General features: G+C 32.8%; 2 protein-coding genes across 2 annotated transcripts; both read left to right on the top strand.

Annotated features, from left to right (window-relative positions):
* Positions 1-4,353: 4,353 nt before the first annotated feature.
* LOC130673131 (uncharacterized) lies at positions 4,354-8,507 on the top strand. The gene is made up of 5 exons (XM_057478064.1): positions 4,354-4,479; positions 5,517-5,752; positions 6,573-6,778; positions 7,626-8,102; positions 8,187-8,507. Exons 1-5 carry the CDS (start codon positions 4,413-4,415, stop codon positions 8,485-8,487), a joined length of 1,287 nt encoding a protein of 428 aa, XP_057334047.1. The 5' UTR covers positions 4,354-4,412; the 3' UTR covers positions 8,488-8,507.
* Positions 8,508-12,729: 4,222 nt separating this feature from the next.
* On the top strand, positions 12,730-21,984 carry LOC130673364 (uncharacterized). Its single transcript, XM_057478351.1, has 6 exons — positions 12,730-13,303; positions 16,021-16,158; positions 16,601-16,824; positions 19,757-19,962; positions 21,010-21,519; positions 21,663-21,984. The coding sequence occupies exons 1-6, from the start codon at positions 12,730-12,732 to the stop codon at positions 21,982-21,984; spliced, it is 1,974 nt and encodes a 657-aa protein (XP_057334334.1).
* Positions 21,985-23,858: the final 1,874 nt, after the last annotated feature.

The following is a 23,858-nucleotide window of genomic DNA, read 5'->3' as shown; positions in this document are numbered from 1 at the left end:
TATATAAACTCGCATTGGTCGTCGTGTCCAATCACTGTTTATACGTTTCTGCCACGTATTATCATCCTCATACCCATTCTCAGGTACGTCTATTTAATAATTATAACAACAATAACATCAATAATAATTGTCAGTATTGCAATATATTTAAAGAATTTATTTATAAATTGAAATTATAATTATAATTGCCGTGCTTTGTTTTAATAATTGAAATAATCATGAAACGAGGAATTTTAAATTATAATCTTGGTGCTCCATATGAACTCTAGACACGCGACTTTAAGTTATAACTTTTTATTGTGAATACAAAAATTTTAAAAATAAAAAAAAGTGTAGTGGCGAGGCAACTTTTCAGAGCGGGAGTCAGTCACAGTGTATTCTACTCACATGCTGACTTGATAAAAAGAATTCAAATTATTCTTGTCCTCACAAATCCAAGTAAAAATTTATCGATATGCCGACGAATTTTCGATAAGATCTCGACTCTTTCGATTTAAATTAAATTTTTCTTAACTTTTAGAGCTTTTTTCATCTTAGTTTGAACTTATTCGTCTTCACTTAGAGCACGGCAATTATTCATTTTACTTTTGACCTGCTGAACCAAGTCGAAGAAAAATTATTTATTCGCCTTACTTTAGACTTGATCAACCAAGTCAAAAACAAGCAGTATTTTTTAGTGTAAAATGTGTTGTTCGCGTTTTACCTTAGTTTTGACTTTTTCGCCTTAAGCTAAGAGACCTAGTACCCGATTAGAGAATTAGTACCTAATCACTCCATGTATTGGTACATCTATATTTAGTAAAATAGAGTAAATATAGATATACAAATACACGAGTGATCGGGTACTAGTTCCCTGATCGGGCACTAGGTCTCTTACCTTAATAGGTCAATTTAGACTTTTTCGTCTTAAATCGTAACTAAAAAAGCACTGATGGAAGGACTTCTTAGCATTTAAAAAAGATTTCTTAGTATTTAAGAAATTATTTCTTAAGGCACGATTTCTTAACTATTAAAAAATCATTTCTTAAATAGTAAGAAATATTGCACACCTCAAGCGCGAAAGCGCTAGGTGTGCTTTACTGACGGTTCTTCCACGTTGATTTGTTAAATGCAAAGAAATGATGTTTAACCCTTCGTTACTCGCGCTATACGGCGATTCCCCGCACAACACTACTCAACCTATTAGAGTTGGCGTGAATACGAGTGAGACACTAGAGAAAACGCTTGTAACGGAAGGTTAAAGAATGGTTTCTTAAATACTAAGAAATTCTTCTATCAGTGAGCCAGTTAAGTCTAAACCAAGGCGAAAACTCAACGTATTTTATATTTTCGTAAAAAAAAGTCGTTCGTTTTGTGAAAAACAGCTCTAAATTTCGACTTGGTAAACCAAGTCTAGATTAAGTTTTATTTTTGACCCGGGTAATTATAAAAAAATATTTATCAAAGCGATTCAAATTATCATGAAAATGAACTTAGTCATTAAAGTTGAATACATAAATATTCTATAAGCTAAACTTGTCTGCTATCTCGAATCAATTATTACCCGTAGCATAAAAGTATGGCAGTTATCTTCCTACTTATTGATACTAAAAAGAATTATCTATTATAGGTAAAAAAAGGTGAAAAATAACGAATAACAAAAATGGGCAAGCTACCATTTTTGTTTTTGATGGTTGCATCTTTAATAAGTTACGAAGCCAATGCTGTTCCACTTATGGCTATTTCAGCGATGGCCGGTGCCGCTAGAGAAATGATCAGCTCAATAGCGGAGTCCATAGCACCGGGTCATAATAAAGTCAAAGACCCGTTTGCGCAAAGTAACGAAACCCAAAAGACAATCAATGATATTAAAAAAATGATAAGTGAACATAGTTCCGAAACTAAAAAAAACATTAACTTGGTCTATAATATAAATACTAAATTAGAGAAAGTAGGTTTAAATATATTCGCATTAGGTGATGACATTATAGATCAACTGTCCTTAAAATACCAAACGGAAGTTAAATTGAACAAAGTTTTGGTCCAGTCTGATTATATTCTTCAAACCTTGCCCCTATTGACTGAAAAAATTAAAGACATGTTGTCGGACATGGTGGGGAAATTTTTTAAAACGCTAGAAAATGATCGACTATACCAGGAAGCTTCTACAAAATTAGGACATTATACTCAACGTATAGATATGCTGTACGATCAGTTCAACAAGTACCGTAATACATCATATACATTCACAGCCGAGTCATATGAATCATATTACAGTGAAGCGTTATCACAGGATCGCAGATCAATACCAGGTGTTCTTAACCAAATGTTAGAATTAGTAACTCCTGGTGAAAAAACAGCTTTCCTTTATCATGGATTCCTCAATTTTTTTGCTACAAGAGAAAAGGTGAGATTGTAATTATAATTACTTTAAATTGAAATGTTTTAAATAATAAGTTGAAACGGAAAATCAACGTGGAAATTAATCAACAATTATTTTAATTAAATTAATTTGTTAATCAATTAAAATTTAAAACAGTTAAATTAAATATCATTGTGGAGTATTTATATTAAATAATAAGGAGCAGTGATCAATTATATAAAAAATTGTTTACTTTGAAAATGGTTTACTTAATATAAGGTACCGACGGGTAATAAGGTCTAGCTAAGGAAGATTTTGAATAGAATCGAAAAAAATTGCATTTAATTATCAAAATGTATCATTAATCTTTATTTCAATGCATTAGCCATAAATTATAATGAAGTAATGGTAATTTATACCACAAATAAACAAAAAATTTAACTTTTACAAAAACCATACGAATAGGCTTTATTTTACTACGGTAGGGTAATAAGGCCTACGGGTTAAAAAAACTGGAATAGTTTAATTATACTTAATAAAATTGGTATTAGAGATGAATCATCACTAAAATTCAGCAACAATACTTTTTTAAAGACAGAAGACTAGATTGCTTTGCTCAACAGCACTTAAAACTATCAGTATCTTTTTTAAAAGTCAGAAGACTAGATTGTTTTTTGATTTCTTCTGCGCTACGACATCATATGACGGATGATGAAATATAGAAGACAGGGAACGTGGTGTCGGGACTCTATAAACTTGTCGTAACATCTCTATGCAAGACCTTTCTATTAGAGTAGCCTTTAGCGGAGACGGTTACTTTAAATATCATTTCTGTCACTTAGGCCTTATTACCCGACAGGCCTTATTATCCGCGGGTACCTTATTTATTGTGTTAATATTTTTTTGAAATGCATTTAAACTTTATTCAGTGATACAGATTCCCAGACAGCACTCAAGTCGGAATGACTGCTTTACGACGTCTTTTTGAAGGCGTCTTCAAGAAGTCTTATAATGACTTCTTAAAGGTGTCATTATTAAGAACTCTTAATTGAGAGTTCTCGAAGACTCCATAAATAAGACGTCAGTTTTGTGACGACTAAATGAATTCTTTTTTAAACTTCTATTTGAAGTCAAAATTAGGAGCTCCTTAAAGACGTCATGGTAAATTCATACTGAAGTCTTATTTGCGAAGTCAGAAAAAAGAACTCTTTGAGAACTCTTTTTAAAGACGTCTTACTGAGTTCGCTAGGTGGCTCATTCTACATCTTGAAGACTTCTTAAAGACTTCTTTAAGATGTTGATGAGACATCCAAATCATAAATAGGAATTCATTCAGAACTCGTCAAAACGTCATTTTGCTATCTGGGTTATTATCATTAATAAATAATTAACAATTACTTATAAAATCAATAATTAAATTATTATTTATAATGAATAATAATAAAGAACTCTTGACTGTGGTTACTGCAAGTGTAGAAGCGTTAAAAAAATTAAACAAAGTACAAGAGCTTATGAGTTTTACGGGGCCTTATTCGAATACAATACAAGGCGTTAAACTGATAAATTCAACCTGTCGGTATATTTTATAAAAATAATAATTATTTACATTAATAATCCCCCATTGTTAATAATTATACTCAGTCCTTAGGCGCGCGTCACAGTACTCAATCGACACGCAGTCGCGCATTCGAATCCAGTCGCTTACTTTTATTGAAAAAATTAAATTAATTCAACACATACTAAATTTATTCGATATTTATTTTCCAGTTGGAGTCATTCGTAGATAAGTGTGATATTGATGATACATATCAAAATCAATTGAAGAGAATTTACAACATGATTTCTATTACCGAATATCGTGCATTAATTATGCTAACAGTTGCCAATCTTCAAGAACAAATTACAAAAAACGGTATGAACATTTAATATTTATTTTATCCTCAATTAACATTCTACTATATTATTAATATTGTTTTTAATCTTTATTTTTCTTTCATTAGAAAGCGCACAGAATGATCTTGACAGAATATATAGAGAGTATGTGAATCGGAATACACAATATTTGAAAGCAATGAAAAGGGCTATGGAACGCGCATCGACTGATATAATGAGGTGTGATCCTCCTCAATCTTTATTAGGTAATTACTTCTAAATGTATTTAATATAGAGGAAGGACGGACAAAACGGATCTGAGTGGGTAAAACAAGCCACCTTGAAAATTTGATAAAAAATTATTTTTTTTTCTTTCAAAATGGTTTTTAATCGTCTTTCACGACTCTGATCATTTTTTTACACTTATTAGTTGAGGTGGCAATCGGGGCGTTTTATCAAGTTCTAAAGCTCATCGAATTTTGAAATTGATTTATCCAGTCGTTTTTGAGAAATTTCGAAAAAACCAAAAAAAAAATTTTTTTTGAATTCTTTCGTCAACTGATTCTCTTGAACGAATAAACCGATTCCGATTTTTTTGGTGGCATTCGACGCGGCTTCTAAAGTTTTAGAGCTGATTATATTTTGGAATCAATCCATCGAGCAAATTGAAAGCTATCCAAATAAAACATTTTGAAATATCTCCGAACGCACCCTACCGATTGAGCTCAAATTTTCACAGCTTCAAGATATTAGCAAGCCGTGTCGAATGACACCTCAAAGATCAAAATCGGTTTATCCGTTCAAGAGCTATGAATATTTACATACATACATACATACGTACGTACGTACTCACATACATACACTCGGACATCATCGTGAAATTAGTCAGGATAGCTTCCTAGAACCTCAAAACGTCAAAATCTGATAGAAATTCGGATTTTGCAAATCGGACCAAAACCAATAACTTCCCGAATTTTTGAAAATTTTCAATTTTCTCAGCGGGAAGTTACAAAAAATTTTACTTTTTTGGGAACAGTCTGTTTTGCCCGCCCGAGGAAAAATCGTTTTCTATAGCAACTGGAATTTGGTTCAATTACTCTAAATGTAAGTCAAAAAAAGGAAATTTATCGTATTGAGATGCACGAAAATCCATTATTTCCTAAGCGGTCCTATTTTGTTCGCCCTTCGACAATATGAAAACATTAAATTACAAGGATTGAAAATTATTAATTTTATCTGAGTAATTTTGAGTATTGACACGCTCAATTTTTTATAAACTTTTTATTTTCTTTTCTATTTATAGATATTAACTCTTTTTCACTGACATATTTTCTTGGATCGTACTATTTAAGTACTGATCAAATTGGTATGAGATGTTCTGGTTCATGCAAGGATATCAATACAGTTAATAAATTAGCATGTAAAACAGATCTTAAAGATGGGGCTGATGTGAACGTCCCTAAATATTGTCCAAAGCGACCATGCTATGGCAGGCTACACAGCTGCACGGTCAGAAACGCATACCAATTTTGTGAAGCTGTAAGTAATTTACTACTTAAACGATAGCTATAAGTAATTATTATAGTGATTATAATAAAAATGATGATAAAAATGAATGATCAAATGCATAGGGAAGTGGACATTCATAAGTAAAGTCAGAATTTACTTTAGTAGTATTGGGACTTCTTTAGCAACCCGAGTCGAAATATTAGACGTAAATTGAACGTTTTGAACGTAAATTGAACGTTCGGACATTATACATTCAATTTGACAGCTTTTAACTTATTCAAAACGTAGATTGGAGTATCATAAATCGAAAACGCAACTAAAACCTATTTAGATTTACAATAAGAAAACATAAGCATACCAAAAAAATTTTTTCATCGATTTTGTACTCCTGGATTATAATCACATCAATTCCCTAAAATTTTTTCGTCCGCCTTTCTGGCTCTTACATAAAAAATTCGTATTTTGAAAAAAAAAATTTTTCAATTTCATACTTCTATCTAACACTATTATATCTTTCCATATATTATGATACCAAGGTTATGAAAATTTTGATTACAAATATTGAAATAAATTAATTAATGTAATCATTAAACTAAAATCAGAACTCATGAAATTACCAATTTTTTACGAACCAAAATACTAAAAATCAATTTACGTTTAAAACGTTAAGAACGTTCAACTTACGTCTAATATTTTGACTCGGGAACTAAAAACAATTTATGATTTAAAGTAAATTCTGAATTTACTTATTGATATCTACCTCCCTATGAATTTCATCATTTTTTTTAAGTTGTTTTGGAGATGAGTTTTCAAAAATAATAATAATAATATAAGTATAAATATTCAATAGAATGAAGGAGCAGGACGTAGATATTGGTGGATAGAGAAGTCAGTGAATGGTGAGCGCCGTAATTCCTGCGATGGACGAGTTGTTGATACGATGACCCGATCAGCATGTACGGAATGTATGTGTGAGTGCGCTGAAGAGGGTGCCGAATCAACGGCAACACGTACATTTAGTTTGATGTCGCAATATGCTGATATTAAGAATAATATGTAAGATGTATTTTTTTTTTTTTTGTATTTTCGTTTAAAATTATGCAGTTTGGTTCAGGTGAGGGGGGGGGGGCTCATGTATTACTAAGCTCTGATTGATAAAATAGTAAAATTGTTTGATACGATACCGGTCTGTAAAAGAAAATGTTTAAATATTTAATAGGATAGATCTAAAAACGAACAGGGGGTACATAATTTTTAAATTAGTCCAGGATTATATTGATTTTATTATCAAGAAAGAAAAAATCGTAGATAGCATAGATGTTGCTTATAACCAATTTGGTGCTAAATAAAATTATTAAATTATCTATCTTTTGCCGAAAAATCTATTTCATGATCACACCAACTGATCTATTAACATCTAATACACTGTTGTACGTTGAATAGCTAGATACTGTATAGTGATATGTCGTACTAGTAATAAGCAGTCTATAGCAAGTGTACATTGAGCTATACTGAAGAGTCTGATCGCGTTACAAATGCCATAAGGGCGTACCAAAATTTTTTTTGCATTTCTGCCCGTTTTAGGCACAACTACGTCGATTCCCAGAAAAAAATTTTTATACGCCCTTATGCCTTTTCAAGGGTATTTTTTTCGGGATACGCCCTTATGGCATCAGTAACGCGTGATATGTACACTAAGACGAAACTGCTATATTTAAAATGAAGTACTTGAACAGTTACTAACACCTTTAGCAAGTTATTTAATAAGAATATATGCTATTCTATTCATATTGTTGAATTTAATACATATTGCTTTTGAACAATTTGGTGCTAAATAAAATTTATATAAATTATAACTATGTTCGCTAAATAAAATTATTAAATAATAATAATAATTTATCAGGGTCGTCTCAAATGTAAGGCTGCGTAAAAAGGACAACGTTGTGCAAATTCAAATAGAGCAAGCTCCTCTGAGACCTGGCGGCACGATAGACCGTGACAACGCTTCTTGGGTACCCCTAGATAAATTAGTATACAGCCAAAACGTACCGGAGGGTGCATTCTGGAAAATAAAAGACGGCAAAAAAATTGGACTTGCTTACGATGAGGATTACACTTATCTGCGTTACAACCGTAAAACCTTATTCCTTGATGATGTTGCCGTAGAAAAAGATTACGTTGTTACTGGCGTTCGGTTCCGTAACGCGGAAGCAAATAATGCTGATGGTTCATGGAATTTAAGCCCAATACAGTTGGAAGTACTGGCGACAAAGTTTGACTATCAAAACGGGATATTGACTCCAGATAAGAACGAACCGTTCAAGAGAATCGTCGCTGACGAAAAAACGCAACGCGGTAAACAACATTATGCGACAGGAAGGTAATTTGTATTAATAATTATGTTGTCAGATATTATATGATATTTTGTCAATTTTTATTTCAAATGATCATTTTATTTTTCCAGGAGTACAATAAAACTTTTGGAAGCTCAAGATCCTTTGAAAAGCCCGACAAATGAAGTGATTTCTCATCCCAACCAACAAATTTCATTCAGAAGATCGAGTAAAAAAGAAATCGGTCAACTGACAGTCCCTTACTTTGATTCACGTCCTGCCGCTAGCTCGAGCTTCATACCATTGAGTGGTATTGGAATTTTCCATCGTGGGGCTAGAAATTATGCAGGATTCATAGCCCCTAAATTAATTGGTATTGATCATTCGCAATACGTTGATTCGGATTTGACTAACGTGCAAAGTCACTACTAGGAGCTATATGTTGAATATAAATATATATTCAATGATTGACAATATTCAATTGAGTTATATCGACTTGTATTAGTAAATTTTTTTAAAAAAAGATTTATTGTAAATGTCATGGAATTTTGAAATTATATTGTTAATAAAGAGAGATGGAAATTTTATTATTATTGTTGCTGTTTGTTTTTAATGCTCAGGGGGTTATCCCCGGCAGTCCGACTCTACCGAGGGCCTTACCTGAGCGCTAATTCATTATTTCTGCGGTGCTCCATCAACAAGATGGTCGACATGCGCGACAGGCCAAGTTTCGTTGCCTAAGTAGACGGAGGGACCCGAGAATAACAGCCTTTTGCATCCGCGATGCCAAAAACTCAACTTGCGCTGAACAAGTTGGTATTCTCGCTAATGTAGACGCAAATACTGTTTCATCCCTCCTAGGGCGCCAACGATGAGTACGACGTTTGACCCGGTAGCTTGGGTAAAATTTGCCAATTTCAAACAGGCGATCCTGATATATCTCGTGTTTGTGCTTTTCTTTAACCGTGATGTTCAGCGGGTGTTGAAAACTCGATGACATAAATCTTGCGAGTGGTTTTATCGAAGAGCACAATATCAGGTTTATTGTGGTCGATTTTCCGCGTTGTTGCAAATGCTACGTTTCAATAAATACGGCAACGGTCATTCTCAACAACTTGCGGAATATCTCCTGGCAGATAAGGCAGCACTGGTGTCTTATCGATACCGTGCGTGTGTCTAAGGTGGTAATAAAGTACTCGCAGAGCAGTATTGTGACGCTGAATGTATGCACAGGACATGCTGACAAGAGATGCATAAGCGTCTCAGGATGTTGCTTACACACCCTACACAGTGTGTCGGGCAGCTGCATCTGGAGCACTTTAGCACGGTATTCGAGAGTGTTGATGACACCATCTTGGCAGGCAAAAATATACCCTTCAGTTCCAGACATCAGGCCAGCTAACTTAAGGAAGGAAAACGTCAGCTGGGTGGACAAGCCATGATCACGCACGTGTTTAAAGAATACGTTGTGCATGGACTTGTCCATGTGTGTACTGAGCAATTTTTGCTGCTCAGCGTTCCTGACGACCCTCTTAAATTCCTCCTTGGGGAGTTCAATAAGAGGGTTTACTTTTCCGAGACCGAGGGATTTTGCTACGTACATTGCTGCCTTATGTAAAAATGCTCCTTTATGCCCATTCTCATGACTTTGAACCATTTGTATAAGGAAGTCATTTTAATCTGCAGTGAAATTGACAACTTCGTATGTTAAACCCAAAACCAAACGGTCATATAGTTCAAGCTCTGTAGACCTCTCTCACTGATATGCTGGGGAAGGGATAATCTGGCGATTGAGGACTTAAGCTGCATGCTCCGATTGATATTCATGACTTTGCGCGCCTTGACATCGAGATCTCTTAACTCCTTCCGGGCGCATTGAAGGATAAATTATTATTATTATTATTATTGTTATTAACCAATATAAATATAGGGGGGGGGGTTTAAGTGAAAATGACGGCTGTTATTCGACAAATTTTTAATCACGTACGTTTATTATCATATTTAATATATTTCCAAGCAATTGGGTGGTTCTTATGCGTAGAGTTGATGAGTAGCCAGAGGGTTCAAATGGTTGTCGAAATACTGATTGATATAATGGTCAATAAATAAGTTAAGACGTCAGTAGACGGACAAAGACGCACTGGCTGTACGTCATTTCAACTTTAATTATAACTTATCTATTGCGTTCATTAAAATAATGAGCTGAAAAATTTAATGATTTATTATCGACATGACCCTAAGCTATTTTTTCTCAAATTCATGATTTTCAGTCTGATCAACCAGATTATGCTTCCAAAAATATATTAGTACTTTTAAATATACTAGATGATTGATCGATTTCACAAGATTGCTATTCTCTTATTTTTCTTTTCAACTAATTATAGAGATACAGAATTTTTCAATTTAAATTAAGAGAATTTCGATCTCGTGAACTCTGCAGTTGCAGAAACAAAGGCAGGAACGACGGATTTCATCTTATTTTCAACTGCTGTCTGCAAAATCCTTTTTTTAGAGTGGTATAGATTAGTATTCAGAAAGGAATATATAGGTATTATTATTTAAATATGAAGGTTCTATAAGTTTGTAACTTAAGTGAAATTAATTTCTGGGCGGGAAAATAAATTTCTTAAACTTATTTCTCAAAACTAATCGAACCGATTTGGCTAAAAATAAAAATGCCATAGAATATCACATATCGCGATACTAATGCCAAGAGTATAATCTAAAAATATACGCCTTTTTGGCTCTGTAGCCGTAAAAAAAATTTTTTTTTTCTTCAATCAACTTGAGAATGTTAAAACAGTATATATGTCTATGAAAAAACCGAAAAACAAAATTTTTTCCCATAAGCCCTTTTGGCTTTAAGAAAAAAAATTTTTAAAGCCAAAAGGGCGTAGGGAAGGGGGGAGGCGGCAAAATGGGCCCCAAAGAGCTCGAAAATATATTCACAGTAATGTTTTCTAGCTCCTATTTAGTATAAAAAAGAGTTGATAGTGAAGATTTCGACCTTAAAATAACTTAATTCAATGTCTTTTGTTGAATTACTATTCGATTAATTCGAAAAAATTGAATTTTAGTTAGCAATGCTGTTGAACTCGTGACCTAGTTTACCCCTTATCATAATTCTTTAATCATTTCTAGTAAACAAATTTTAAGAACCCGTTTGGCTAAAAAATATTCGTAGGTTTTCAAAGTCTAGGCAGCCCATTTACCCCCCCCCCCCCAAACTTTCCATGTTAAAAATTTTGGGAGCCCATTTCGCCCTCCTTTCCCCTACGGGGTTTTTTTTTTGTTAATTATTATCGATTTTCAGTGGAAAAAAAATCACAAGAAAAGTAAAATAGATGACTTTATAACCTAATCTATTGGAAAACAGATTCATTTCAATGAAAAAAAAATTCCTAAGTTAATTGGAGAAAAAATTTTTTTTATACGCTGCAGAGCCAAAAGAGCGTATATTTTGAGATACACCCTTTTGGCATTAGTAACGCGATATATATACGAAAATAAAAGCTCTGCTGTAACCTACCCTAATAATGTTAAACATATTTTTCTCATGTTTTATAACTTTTAAATTTCATTTATATATTTTTATCTATTCAAATATGTATATTAGGGTGGGTCAAAAAAAAATGTAATTTTTTTTCTTTAGTTACTGTGAAAATATCGTTCAACATGATGAAAAAAAAATTCTGATAAAGTTTGAGCTCTCGATATTAATAATAAGAGTTGTCTCTTCGCGATTTTTGATTTCCCATTCAAATAACATCGGAAAAAAAAAATTTTTAAGTTTGGAATTTTACTCCTCGGCAATGGCTCATTGTACAGATATGCTCAGGATATATTTTTGTAGGAAATTAAAAGCTCTAAAAAAAAGTGTCTTATCATTTTTTGATAAATCCATCTGTTCAGTAGTTATTTGTACCCGATGAACTCGAATTTATAGTAAATTTTGAGATCTTTTTACTTTTCCAGCGAAACGATCAGACTTATCACAACAAGTCATACGATATTTTTTGTAGGCAATTTTATTCCCTAGAGATTATATTTAATAAAGTTTTTCTAAACTCCGCATAACTTTCAAGTTATTGCCATTTTAATGTCAAGCTCATGGAGTCAATCAGAACACTACGATTTTTAAAAGCTGGAATATCCCATACATATTCATTAATTTAAGAATTAAAAAATAAGTAATTAGAAAATTTTTATAGTTTAGAAGTTGATATGTATGACGCACTTATTTGCTACGTTGTCGTCTTTGTTCTCAAATAACTATTACTGTCATTATTATTTTCATTATTAGTTTTTATAATGACTAATGGCTTATCTTTTTTTGAGTAATTAACGAGTAATTTAAGTGTGTGTTGAGTGGACTCAATAATTATTAAAATATATAAGCTCGTATTAGTTGTCGTGTCCAATCACTGTTTATACGTTTCTGCCACGTATTATCATCCTCATACCCATTCTCAGGTACGTCTATTTAATAATTATAACAACAATAACAATAATAAAAAAATTTATGAAAATTTTATTGCAGACAAATAACTAAACGATTTAGCAAATAAACAGAATCACAACAAAAAAAAAATGGGCAAATTACCATTTTTATTGGTGGTACTCCTGTTCGCGAGTCACCATCAAGCATACGCTAAATTCCCAAGTCTAAGCACAATGATGGGCTGCGTAGATGTAGCTACAGATTTATATTCCGGAATCAGTGACTCTATTAACAAGTTTACCAAAACAGAGAACGTATCAACCCCCACAGTAATTCAAGATAACAAAGAAATAGTTGATGCTTCCAAAAACAGATTGAAGGATCTAAACCAGCTCGATAATTCAATTTCAAAAATAAACGACAATGCAGATGCACTTCAGCACAATCTTAAAGTTATTGACAGAAATGTTGGCTATCTATCTGAAAGTAATGTCCGTATAGGTAAATTATTGGGCGGCGTTTTGTCTAAGATGGAATCTATTATAAACCAATTGTCAATAATTCCGTCGGCTATTTCTTCAAGAATGAATGAGTTACTAAAATCGGTGGCAAGTAGATTATCAAATAAGCAGTATATGGATGAAGGGATGCAAAAAGTAAGCGAATATATTACGAGCATTGACCAGTGGTTCAAACTATTTTTGGATTGTCTTGATCTGAAAAACAAGCTACTAACACGTACAGTAGATAACATCATCGATGTTATTACAAGCAACGGTGCCTATGGTTTGGCAAATGCTCTCGATGGTATGTATAGTAAGTTCACTGTACACGAGGAGTCTGCGACTATTTTTGATGGTTTACTTGTCTTTGTCACTAAAAATGAACAGGTAAGGATTCGATAGTGATAATAATAATTTGTTAGTTTATAGATCACTCAAAGTGGGATAGCTTTAAATAATTTTGAAGGGTTGCAATTTAACGTGATATTGAGAATTAAAATCTGACTAAAAAGTAAACCGTTTACTCATGAAAATACGAGGCCCATCATCGCATTTTTGTTTATATTTGTTCAAAAAAATATTAAATATCTCGTGTCTTGTAATTGTTTTGGCGATCGGAAGAACAACAAAAGACCACTTAATAAAATATTTTTTTCTCAGCTAACGATTCGTCTTTTATTATTAAATCATAAATTATTGTTACCGGGATTAACAACTGCTAAAACAACAAACTTAATTCGTTAATGAATGTAAGCAATAGTGATGATTTGTAAATATATACCGATTGTTTCACGGAAAGAAATTTATGGTAACCGTTCCTAGTACGTTTATGAAATATCATCCCATACCGTTATGGTAATGATTACTTGGAATTATGGGATATAGGCCCATAATTATGGTAACAGTTCCCATATCGCATGTGAAATAATTATGGTAATGATTACCATAATATTATGGTAATCGTTCCCATAATTCTATAGTAAACGTTACCATAATATTATGGTAATGGTTATCATAATATTATGGTCATCGTTCCCATAATATTATAGTAATCGTTACTAGAATAGTATGGTAATGGTTTCTATATATTATAGTAATCGTTACTATAATATTATGGTAATCGTTCCCATAATACTATAGAAAACGTTACCATAATATTATAGTAACGATTACCATAATATATAGAAACCATTACCATACTATTCTAGTAACGATTACTATAATATTATGGTAATCGTTACTATAATATTATGGTAATCGTTACCACAATATTATGGTAACCATTACCATATTATTATGGTAACCATTACCATACTATTATGGTAACCATTACCATAATATTATGGTAACGGTTACTATAATCGACATTTCAATAAAACCGGTTACCATACATTATGGGAACCATTCCCATAATTTATTGTAATCGTTACCATAAATTTCTCTCCGTGTTGTAAGGTCGATTCCTCGACTAAATGTCATTGGTCGTAAAAAAAGTAATTAATTTAAAAACCAAAAGCGCGAGTACGCCCTCTATAACTCTAATCAACTTTAGATAAAACCATTAAACTTTGCAGCCTGGTTTATATTTCACCCGCTAAAATTCATAAAATTTAAAAATCTTCAAAGTCTCTCATTTATAAATCTAGAGGTTAGATTTCGTCAATAGTCGGCCATTTGAATTTCTTCAGAAGCCAACCATTTTAGTTTGCCTTAAACTAATAACACTTATCTTAAATAATTCACAAATTCCGTAGCAAAAATAATTTAATTATCATTGCAGTACTTGTCATTTGAAGAAAAATGTGATTTGCAATCATCATTCCAAGATCATATAAGAATAATTTACAACCTTGTAGCTGCCAGTGAAATACGTGGATTCATTATGACCGTGTTTGGTTATCGTTATAAAGAAATAAAATCTAACTACACAAGTAAATATATTATTTATCAATCTTCAAAGAAATTCATCTTCCATTCAGTCTACAAGATGGCATTTTATTTTATATTTATTTATTAACTTGGTTTTGCACGCCTCATTTTTACGCACAGCGTTCATCGTGCTCTATAACCGCTACATAATGGTCGTCCAATTTCACATTTTAATCTCTGTTACACTCTTATCGGTACGAAGAAATAAGATAAATTATATACCATTATCTAGACTATTTATTAAACTTTAATTCTGACTTAGGTATAAGTGGATTAATCGACAAACATATCTAAAAATAAATATTTCGGTCCCAAAAACCTTTTATGACCATTATCTTTTACGAAAATTCGTATACCCATGGGTTATCGCAATAACTTTTTAAAAACACCATCAATCAACACGATTATTTTTTTAATACCGTGATTTTGTTAATAGGAAAAACCCTATTGAAATTTACTGTTGTAACTTTTGTTGCTTTGTTATTATTCATGAAGACTTAAAACCTACAATTCTACAACATAAAACTCTTCTTTTTTTTTTTAATATTATTACTTAAGAAAAATTATTTTTTCACTCTTTCGTTTTTTTTTTTTTTTCAATTATAACTGTCTATTTTTATTTATTCTGAATATTCAACTTTAAGAAACTTATAGAACACAATATTTTTTCTGCCCTCTGGCCGGAAAGTGGCAACTTTCGGGCCGCTGCCCTAAACGAAGTTGCAACTTTCCGGCTTCGTCGAGCAGAAAAATAGTATACGCACCTTGGCCAGTAAAAAAGAAAGCCTCAGAGCACATGTTTGTCAGCCTCGGCTTCGCCTCGGCCAACAATTACATGTGCTCTGAGACTTTTCTTATTTTACTGGCCTAGGTATGTAATATACTATTTTAGCTCAAGAATATCATATTAGATATGAAAAAAATAATATCAACTAACTTTCTCTAAAAAATTTGTTCAAATCAACTATTGTGAAAATTAGGTCAAACATGTATGAGGCGTGCACTGTTAGATTTTCTGGAGTATTTTTTTATTCTTCTAATTTTTTTAAGTTCGTATTAAATTAATGTTTTATTTTATTGTTATTATTGTAGTTAGTTACAAAACAAATTTGGAAGGCGCTGTGAGACATACATTGAATCATATGCGTGGATACTTACAAGCAATGAAAACAGCCACGGAAAAATCATCGGCTGAAATTTATCGCTGTGACCAACAAAGACATGTTATAGGTGAATTTTGATGACTTCATTTTAAAAAATTATTATTAAATAAGCGGTTATAAAATCTTAGACGAAATCAGTCACCTGATTAAACTGCACAGCGCCGGGATTGAACCCATACTCTCAACAATTGAACACAAATATCTCTAACAACTCTTAGTTTTAAAGATATCGGTGATAAAAAATGATTTTAAAATCCTAAATTCTTGAAAATTAATGCGAAACGTAACTTTTTTCGAGCTCGGAAAGCTCGAAAATACCAATGATCTCGAATATATATTGACAATAATGTTTTGAGTTCCTTGAGCTGGAAAACAGCGGGAAGTTTCGGGGTTGGCCTACACGGTCAACCGATTTCCAGATTTTTTATAGAACATTAAATAGTTATCGTTTTGAAAAGCTCATAACTGTTCTCGAATAGTTATGTATTATATGATATTTTTTTTTAAAGACGACAACTGTTTCCGCTTGGATTCTCTTTTTGGACTCTACTACGTAAATGCCAAACAGCTCAACAAAGATTGCAACATTCCAAAAAACCTTAATATGGAAAATGTAGTTATAAATCAACTAAACACGAAGTCAGCTTTCATTAAAACTTATACTCCAAAATATCAATGTAATGGAAGATTACACAATTGTACTAATGCGGAACCGATGTCATTTTGTGAATCTGTAAGTTCTTTGTTTTGTAATTAATTTCCGATTAAATGCGATTGAAATTTTTTCAATCGAATATAATCGTATTCAATCGGAAAATGACAAAAAAATTATTATTTTCGGATTGAATCCGACTAATTCTGATTGAAAAAAAATTAATCGTAAAATAGTTGAAAAAAAATGTAATTTCTCAATTAAATCCGATTGAAATATTTCAATCGGATTTAATCCGGAATTTCCGATTGACTTATAACCGATTTCAATCGGAAAAATTATCGGTAAGAAATTATTATTCTCCCTGGAATCCGATTAAAACTTTTCAACCGGATTTAATCAGAATATAATCAAAAAATAATCCATGATGAAACATAATATATTTTTCGTGACAGACACTTGAAATCTACGACATTTAGCGCCTATAGCCGGCAGCTAAAAATATTAGATAAGATACAGCTGGTAAAAAAGATACCTAATAGTTCTAATAGTGACGTCATCATCCGATTAAAAAATATTTTTTGGTTACATGTGCGATAGCAAACGACCAAAAAATATCGAAGTAACTTAACGAGCCATCTTGTGACAAAATTTATCATCATTTTCATTCATCCTCTTACCGACTTCTCTCTAATTTTCAACAAATATTCAGAACAATCTTACCAAATAAATAAATGCAGATTTATAACCTGCCATTTATAGGCACTAAATGTAGTAAATTTCAAATATCTGTCACAAAAACTAATGTATTTATCTAGTACAATCGAGTCTAAGACGCTCGCACTCGATGGATAAACTACTATTGAGGGTCACTAGGCCCACGATTAACCTTTAGCACAGAGTTGTTGAGCGCTAAATATGACTTTTTTGAAAATATTTATTTAATTTACAAATATTACACAATCAGCAATACCGCCATTAGACATTTCACGAACTGTATAAACACAGTCGAATCGCTTTATGAGTCCACCTACAGGGGTGTAGAGCCGTCCCTGATTAGAAAATACGATTCGTGAAGGTTAAAAACGATTAAAAATTAAATCCTCATCAACCATTTTTAATCATCATAATTCTCATGGTTTGTCACATTTAACCGTCTCTAATCCTCAGATAATGATCAATTATTTTACGATTAGAAACGATTAATGAGGATTAGAAATTTCTAATCCTCATGAATCGTTTTTAATCTTCATTCGGAACCAGAAATCGCAATATTATTTTACGATTAAAAACGATTCATGAGGATTAAAAATTTTTAATCCTTGTGAATCGTCTTTAATCGTAAAATAATATACGGCAATTTCTGGTCCTGCATGAAGATTAAAAACGATTTAAAACGATTATAAAGTTAATCGTTTTTAATCCTCTTTAATCATCAATTGAGGATTCGTGAGGATTCAAAAGGATTAAAACAGTGTTAATCCTCACGAATCGTATTTTCTAATGAAGGGTAACTCTCACTTCCCCTACTTTGCAAGCGTGTGAATATGTACATGACTATTTTCGTAGTCATAGAGAGGGAATGTCTTCCAAAAAAAAATAAGTCAGCGGACTCATAACGAGCGAACTCCTTACGCGACTAGACTGTAACTTAGACATTTCATGTAATTTTACAACATTACGCGATCTGTCAATTCAATGAGTAATATCAGAGAAAACTTGAAAAAGAATAATGTAAATGATTGGTTAGCTTAGTGGTATAGTTACCTTAACTTAAGGGGGGGGGGGGGAGTAGGGTTTTAAAATTTAATTAGTTTTTTTTTTTTTTTTTTATTATTTTTGTTCTGAATGAACAATATGTCGAGAATATTGTGTACAAATTTTAAATCAATCCGAGTAAAACTAACGGAGTTACAGCGTTTCAAATGACCAGCTGTGATACCTAATTTTTATACCTGCCCGACCTGCCCCTACATACCCCTAGTAGAAATAAGCTGCAATTTCTTTGTTCTTCCGAATCCCTTTCTCCGGCTGTGTGTCTTTCAAAGGATGCAAACTGATGACTCAATATAAGTATAAAAATTCATATTCTTTTATTGATAGTTTATTTCAAATTTTCACGAATAAAAAACTTAAAATAGATTTTCCCGAAAACGTTATTTTTAAAGTCCGTGAACATTATAACTCAAAATGTACTGAACCGATCCTTTTGAAAATTTGAACATTACTTCTTCACATAAATCAACAGGTAACCACGAAGAGTTTTTTTTTGTTTTTCATTTTTTTCTATTTTTTAATAACAAATTAACCGCGATTTTTTGAGCTAAAATCGCATTTTTCACTTCCAAGTGTTGGAAAAAATCGAAAAAAAAAAACTCTTCGTGGTAACCTCGAGAAATACATCAACTTCAAAATACATATCAATTTTTTTTTTCCGATGATCCGGTAACGAGTTATGATGTTCACTGCAAAACGACTTTTTTTCGAGGCGCCTCCGGAGATTCAACCTCACCGGCTTATTAATCAATATTTTTCGTTGAAAATTTTTTCTGATATTCTTTAAAAGTTGTACAATAATATGTGATTAAGTTTAATGAAATTATATTACTCATCTCGCCGGGAAAAAATCACAAAAATATCCTTTTTTTTCGCCTTTAAAACCCTACCCCCCCCCCCCCTTAAAGCAGTTGACACTACTCTCTAAAAATGAATTAGTGAAATTCACTGCGAATTAGTGAATATGCACTTGGAAGCAGCTATAAGTATACCACTGGTCGAATTAGTGGTATACTTATAGCTGTAGAAATGGTGACTATTCACTGATTCGCAGTGAATTTCACTAATTCATTTTTAGAGAGTATATGACCTGGGTTTGATTGCCGGACTAAAAAACCACCTTTATTTTTTCTCAGTTTCTTTATATAATAACATTGAATTCACTCTCAAAAAAAGTAAAAATAATAATAATAATAATAATAATTGGAATGATAAATTAAAATTTATATGTGAACAGAGAATAGGGACTGGGCGACGATATGAATGGATAAGTACTGAAACTGGTCCTATGAAAATGCAAGATTGTCGTGGACGTTATATCGATACATTAGTCTACTCTGATTGTGAAAATTTAATATGTCAATGTTCAGAAGAAGGACCAAAAACTCAAGCAACACGAACTATCAGTTTGCGACCACAATGTTCTGATATTAAAAATAATAAGTATGATATATTATTATTTCTTTGTATTTAGCATCTAATTATATCAAAGGTACAACTCAAATTTTTAAATTCATTTCAAATTTTTGAAATCGAAATACATATAGCGATGTGGGAACTCACTCTAACGGAAATTAATTGATTTGCAAGGCTACGGTATTAATTTTTCGAAATTACTTTTTTATTTTTAGTAGATTCCATAGAAATCTATTTATTTGCCTTTGCCCTTATGGTGAAATTTTCAAAGAATTTTGCCTATTATAATTCGTCGAGTAAGTTCCGAAGTACCATTGGTTCAAAAGTTTATGTATATGTATATATATTAGGGTGCGTCATTTCAGAGCAACACTATTTTTTTTAAGGGCTTGTGCGAAAAATCATAGTTCACCACTAATGAAAAATTCTCGCACAAGAAAAAAAATTTATCTCGATTACAGATCTAGCTCATTGAAAAATTCGATTTCTCATTTGAATAACACAAGAAAATTTTTTTTTCAAGCTTCGAGTTTTTCTAATTCATTAACAAATCCATAAATTGAATAAACCAATATATCTCTAACTCTTTTCATTTCTTGGTAACTCTACCCGCTCATAAGTTTTTTTAAGTTAAAGTTTAAGCTACTATAAATTTCGATATTATTTTACTTTTTTGACGAAAATATTAGACTTGTAACAAAATGGCCTATGACTTTTTTGGCAGACCATTTCATCTCCTCCAAATTTTTCTAAATTTCGATACGCTTTTTTAGTTATTTGCATTTAAACATCAATTTCTTAAAAAAAATCGTGTTCTGATTTTGATTGTCTTTTGAATGAGTACATTAATTTTTTTTCAATGATTTGATAATCATAGATAAAAACTTTCAGTAAAAATATCTACAATTTTCGTTTTTACAATCAATCAAAATTAGAATAATAGATATGGGGCTGAAAGTCCTGTCCATTATACCTGATTTCGTTTTTAAAAATAATAATTCAAATAGACCGGATGAATTTGTTTAATTGTATTGGTATTATTACCGACTAATTAAATTACTGTTTTACAATTAGGGTTGTCACGAATGTTCGACTCCGCAAGAAGGATAATATTGTTCACATACAGATCCAGCAAGGAACACTACTAAATGAAGGTCATATAAATACAAGTACTCTGGAATGGGTTCCGCTTGGAAAATTCTCTCAAATACATTCCGACGATGGGGAAATAGAGTTAGTTTGGTCGAACGGCGAAATGCAGAAAACGCTTATTCATGACGAAGATTACACATATTTGAGTTACAATCGTGCACAATTAAATCTTGATGACATTACGGTTGAAAAGGATTTCATTGTTACCGGAGTCAAGTTCAGCGCCGAATATCCAAATCCAAGAGACGGGTGGAATTCAAGTCCAATACAATTAGAAATCCATACTACGAAATTTGATTATTATGGTGGTAAACTACTTCCTGGAGATGATTATGATAGCGATTATTGTGAAAATGATGTTTCCGGAACATTGAAGTGGATTAATGGAAAACATGTCGACAAGTACATGAACGAAAGATATGGATGGCAAAGGTAAATATATTTATTGCGTAGATGCTGATTTTAATAGTATAAAGGACTGGTGGTATTGAGAGTAACAGGCAGGAGTTGCTTCTGCTAATAATTCATAGAAATTTTGAAAGTTTTTTTTCACCCGTAATAAAATTATTTTTCAGGGAAGAATTAGATATGTCCGATAAAGATGATCCATTAAAAGGAATAAACAATAAAATTGATTCAAGAGCTAATGAACATGTGACATTCCAACCGACAAGTTATAGGAAAGATTACGGACAAACGACAGTCCCATACTTCGACTCGCGACCTGCTATTATAACATCGGGTGTAGCACTTGGTGGAATTGGTCTCACTCATCGTGCTGCTAAAGGTTACGGCGGATTCATTGCACCAAAAGTCTTCACTCTTAATCATGTAGATTATATTAATTATGACATTGATATAAACGCCAAAGTCAGTGAAATAGTCAACAAACTATAAAAGAAAGGAGAGAAGAAACAAGACGACTACGATGATTATTGTTCTTATTAATTCAATGTAAAATTTTTATGTTATGATATTATAAAATCGAGTTCTTGTATAATGTAATGAAATTCGAAATTTGATTGTGAATAAAGAATGATGAAATTTTAATTGTTACTTTTATTATTATTATTTCTTTTGTTGTTAACTGCTCAGGGGGTTATCCCCGGTAGTCCGACTCTACCGAGGGCCTCAGCTGAGCGCCAAATCGTTACTGCTGCGATGCTTCATCAACAAGGTGATCAGCATGCGCAGCAGGCCAAGTTTCTTTGCCTAAGTAATCGGAGGGACCCGAGAATAACAGCCTTTTGCATCCGCGATGCCAGAAACTCAACTTGCGCTAAACAAGTTGGTATTCTAGCTAATGCAGACACAAACGACTGTTTCATCCCTCCTAGGACGCCAACAATGAGGACGACAAGTTTGACACGGTAACCTGGGTGAAGTTTGCCAATTTCGAACAGGAGATCCTGATATATCTCGTGTTTGTGCTCTTCTTTAACCGTGATGTTATACTCAGCAGGTGCTGAGAACTCGATGACATAAATGTCTCGAGTGGTTTTATCGAAGAGCACAATATCAGGTTTGTTGTGATCTATTTTCCGAATTGTTGCGAATGGCACGTTCCAGTAAATACGGCAACGGTCATTCTCAACAACTTGCGGAATATCTCCTGGCAGATAAGGCAGCACTGGTGTGTTATCGATACCGTGCGTATGTCTAAGGTGGTAGTAAAGTACTCGCAGAGCAGTATTGTGACGCTGAATGTATGCACAGGACATGCTGACAAGAGATGCATAAGCGTCTCAGGATGTTGCTTACACACCCTACACAGTGTGTCGGGCAGCTGCATCTGGAGCACTTTAGCACGGTATTCGAGGGTATTGATGACACCATCTTGGCAGGCAAAAATATATCCTTCGGTCTCGGACATCAGGCCAGCTGACTTAAGGAAGGAAAACGTCAGCTGGGTGGACAAGCCATGATCACGCACGTGTTTAAAGAATACGTTGTGCATGGACTCGTCCATGTGTGTACTGAGCAGTTTTTGCTGCTCAGCGTTCCTGACGACCCTCTTAAATTCCTCCTTGGGGAGTTCAATAAGAGGGTTTACTTTTCCGAGACCGAGGAATTTTGCCGCGTACATTGCTGCCTTATATAGGAACGCTTCCTTATGTCTATTCTCATGACAGTCATGACTATGAACAATTTGCATCGTATAAAATAAATTTTTCAAATCAATTACATTACTCATGAGATCAGACCCAGGATCTCCCATTTACGCATTAATACAATAGTTCTTTTGCTTTTCTTTCTATGGTAAATGTACAGATCACGTTTGTAAATAATCAGAATATTAATTAAACAAATAAAATGATATTAAAATAAAAAGAATTATATCATAAAATTGATTCATTACATCATTCCCCCTATCCTGTAATCAAGCTGCGTACTCAGTCATACTAGGTATTTCAGAACCCAGTGCTCAAGATTACCCTAGTTTCTGACGGAGAATTGCTCGAACTTCCTGGTACGTAGAAGCAAGGGCATACCCTTACAATGACTTCATATATATTGTAGACTTTTTCCAAGTGCTAAAGAATTTATCAATAGGGAGGGAGGGTGGAGAATTTCACTGAAAATGACGGCTGTTATTCAACAAATTTTTAATGACGTACGTTTATTATCATATGTAATATATTTCCGAGCAATTGAGTGGTTTTATGGATGGAGTTGATGAGTAGCCGGAGGGTTCAAGTGGTTGTCGAGATATTGACTGCTATAATGTTCAACAAGTATGTTAAGGCGTCATTAGATTGATAAAGACGCAC

Source organism: Microplitis mediator, chromosome 8, assembly GCF_029852145.1.
Source record: "Microplitis mediator isolate UGA2020A chromosome 8, iyMicMedi2.1, whole genome shotgun sequence".
Lineage (NCBI taxonomy): Eukaryota > Metazoa > Arthropoda > Insecta > Hymenoptera > Braconidae > Microplitis > Microplitis mediator.
The sequence above is the reverse complement of the archived record's forward strand: the minus strand, read 5'-3'. Positions and strand labels throughout refer to the sequence as shown.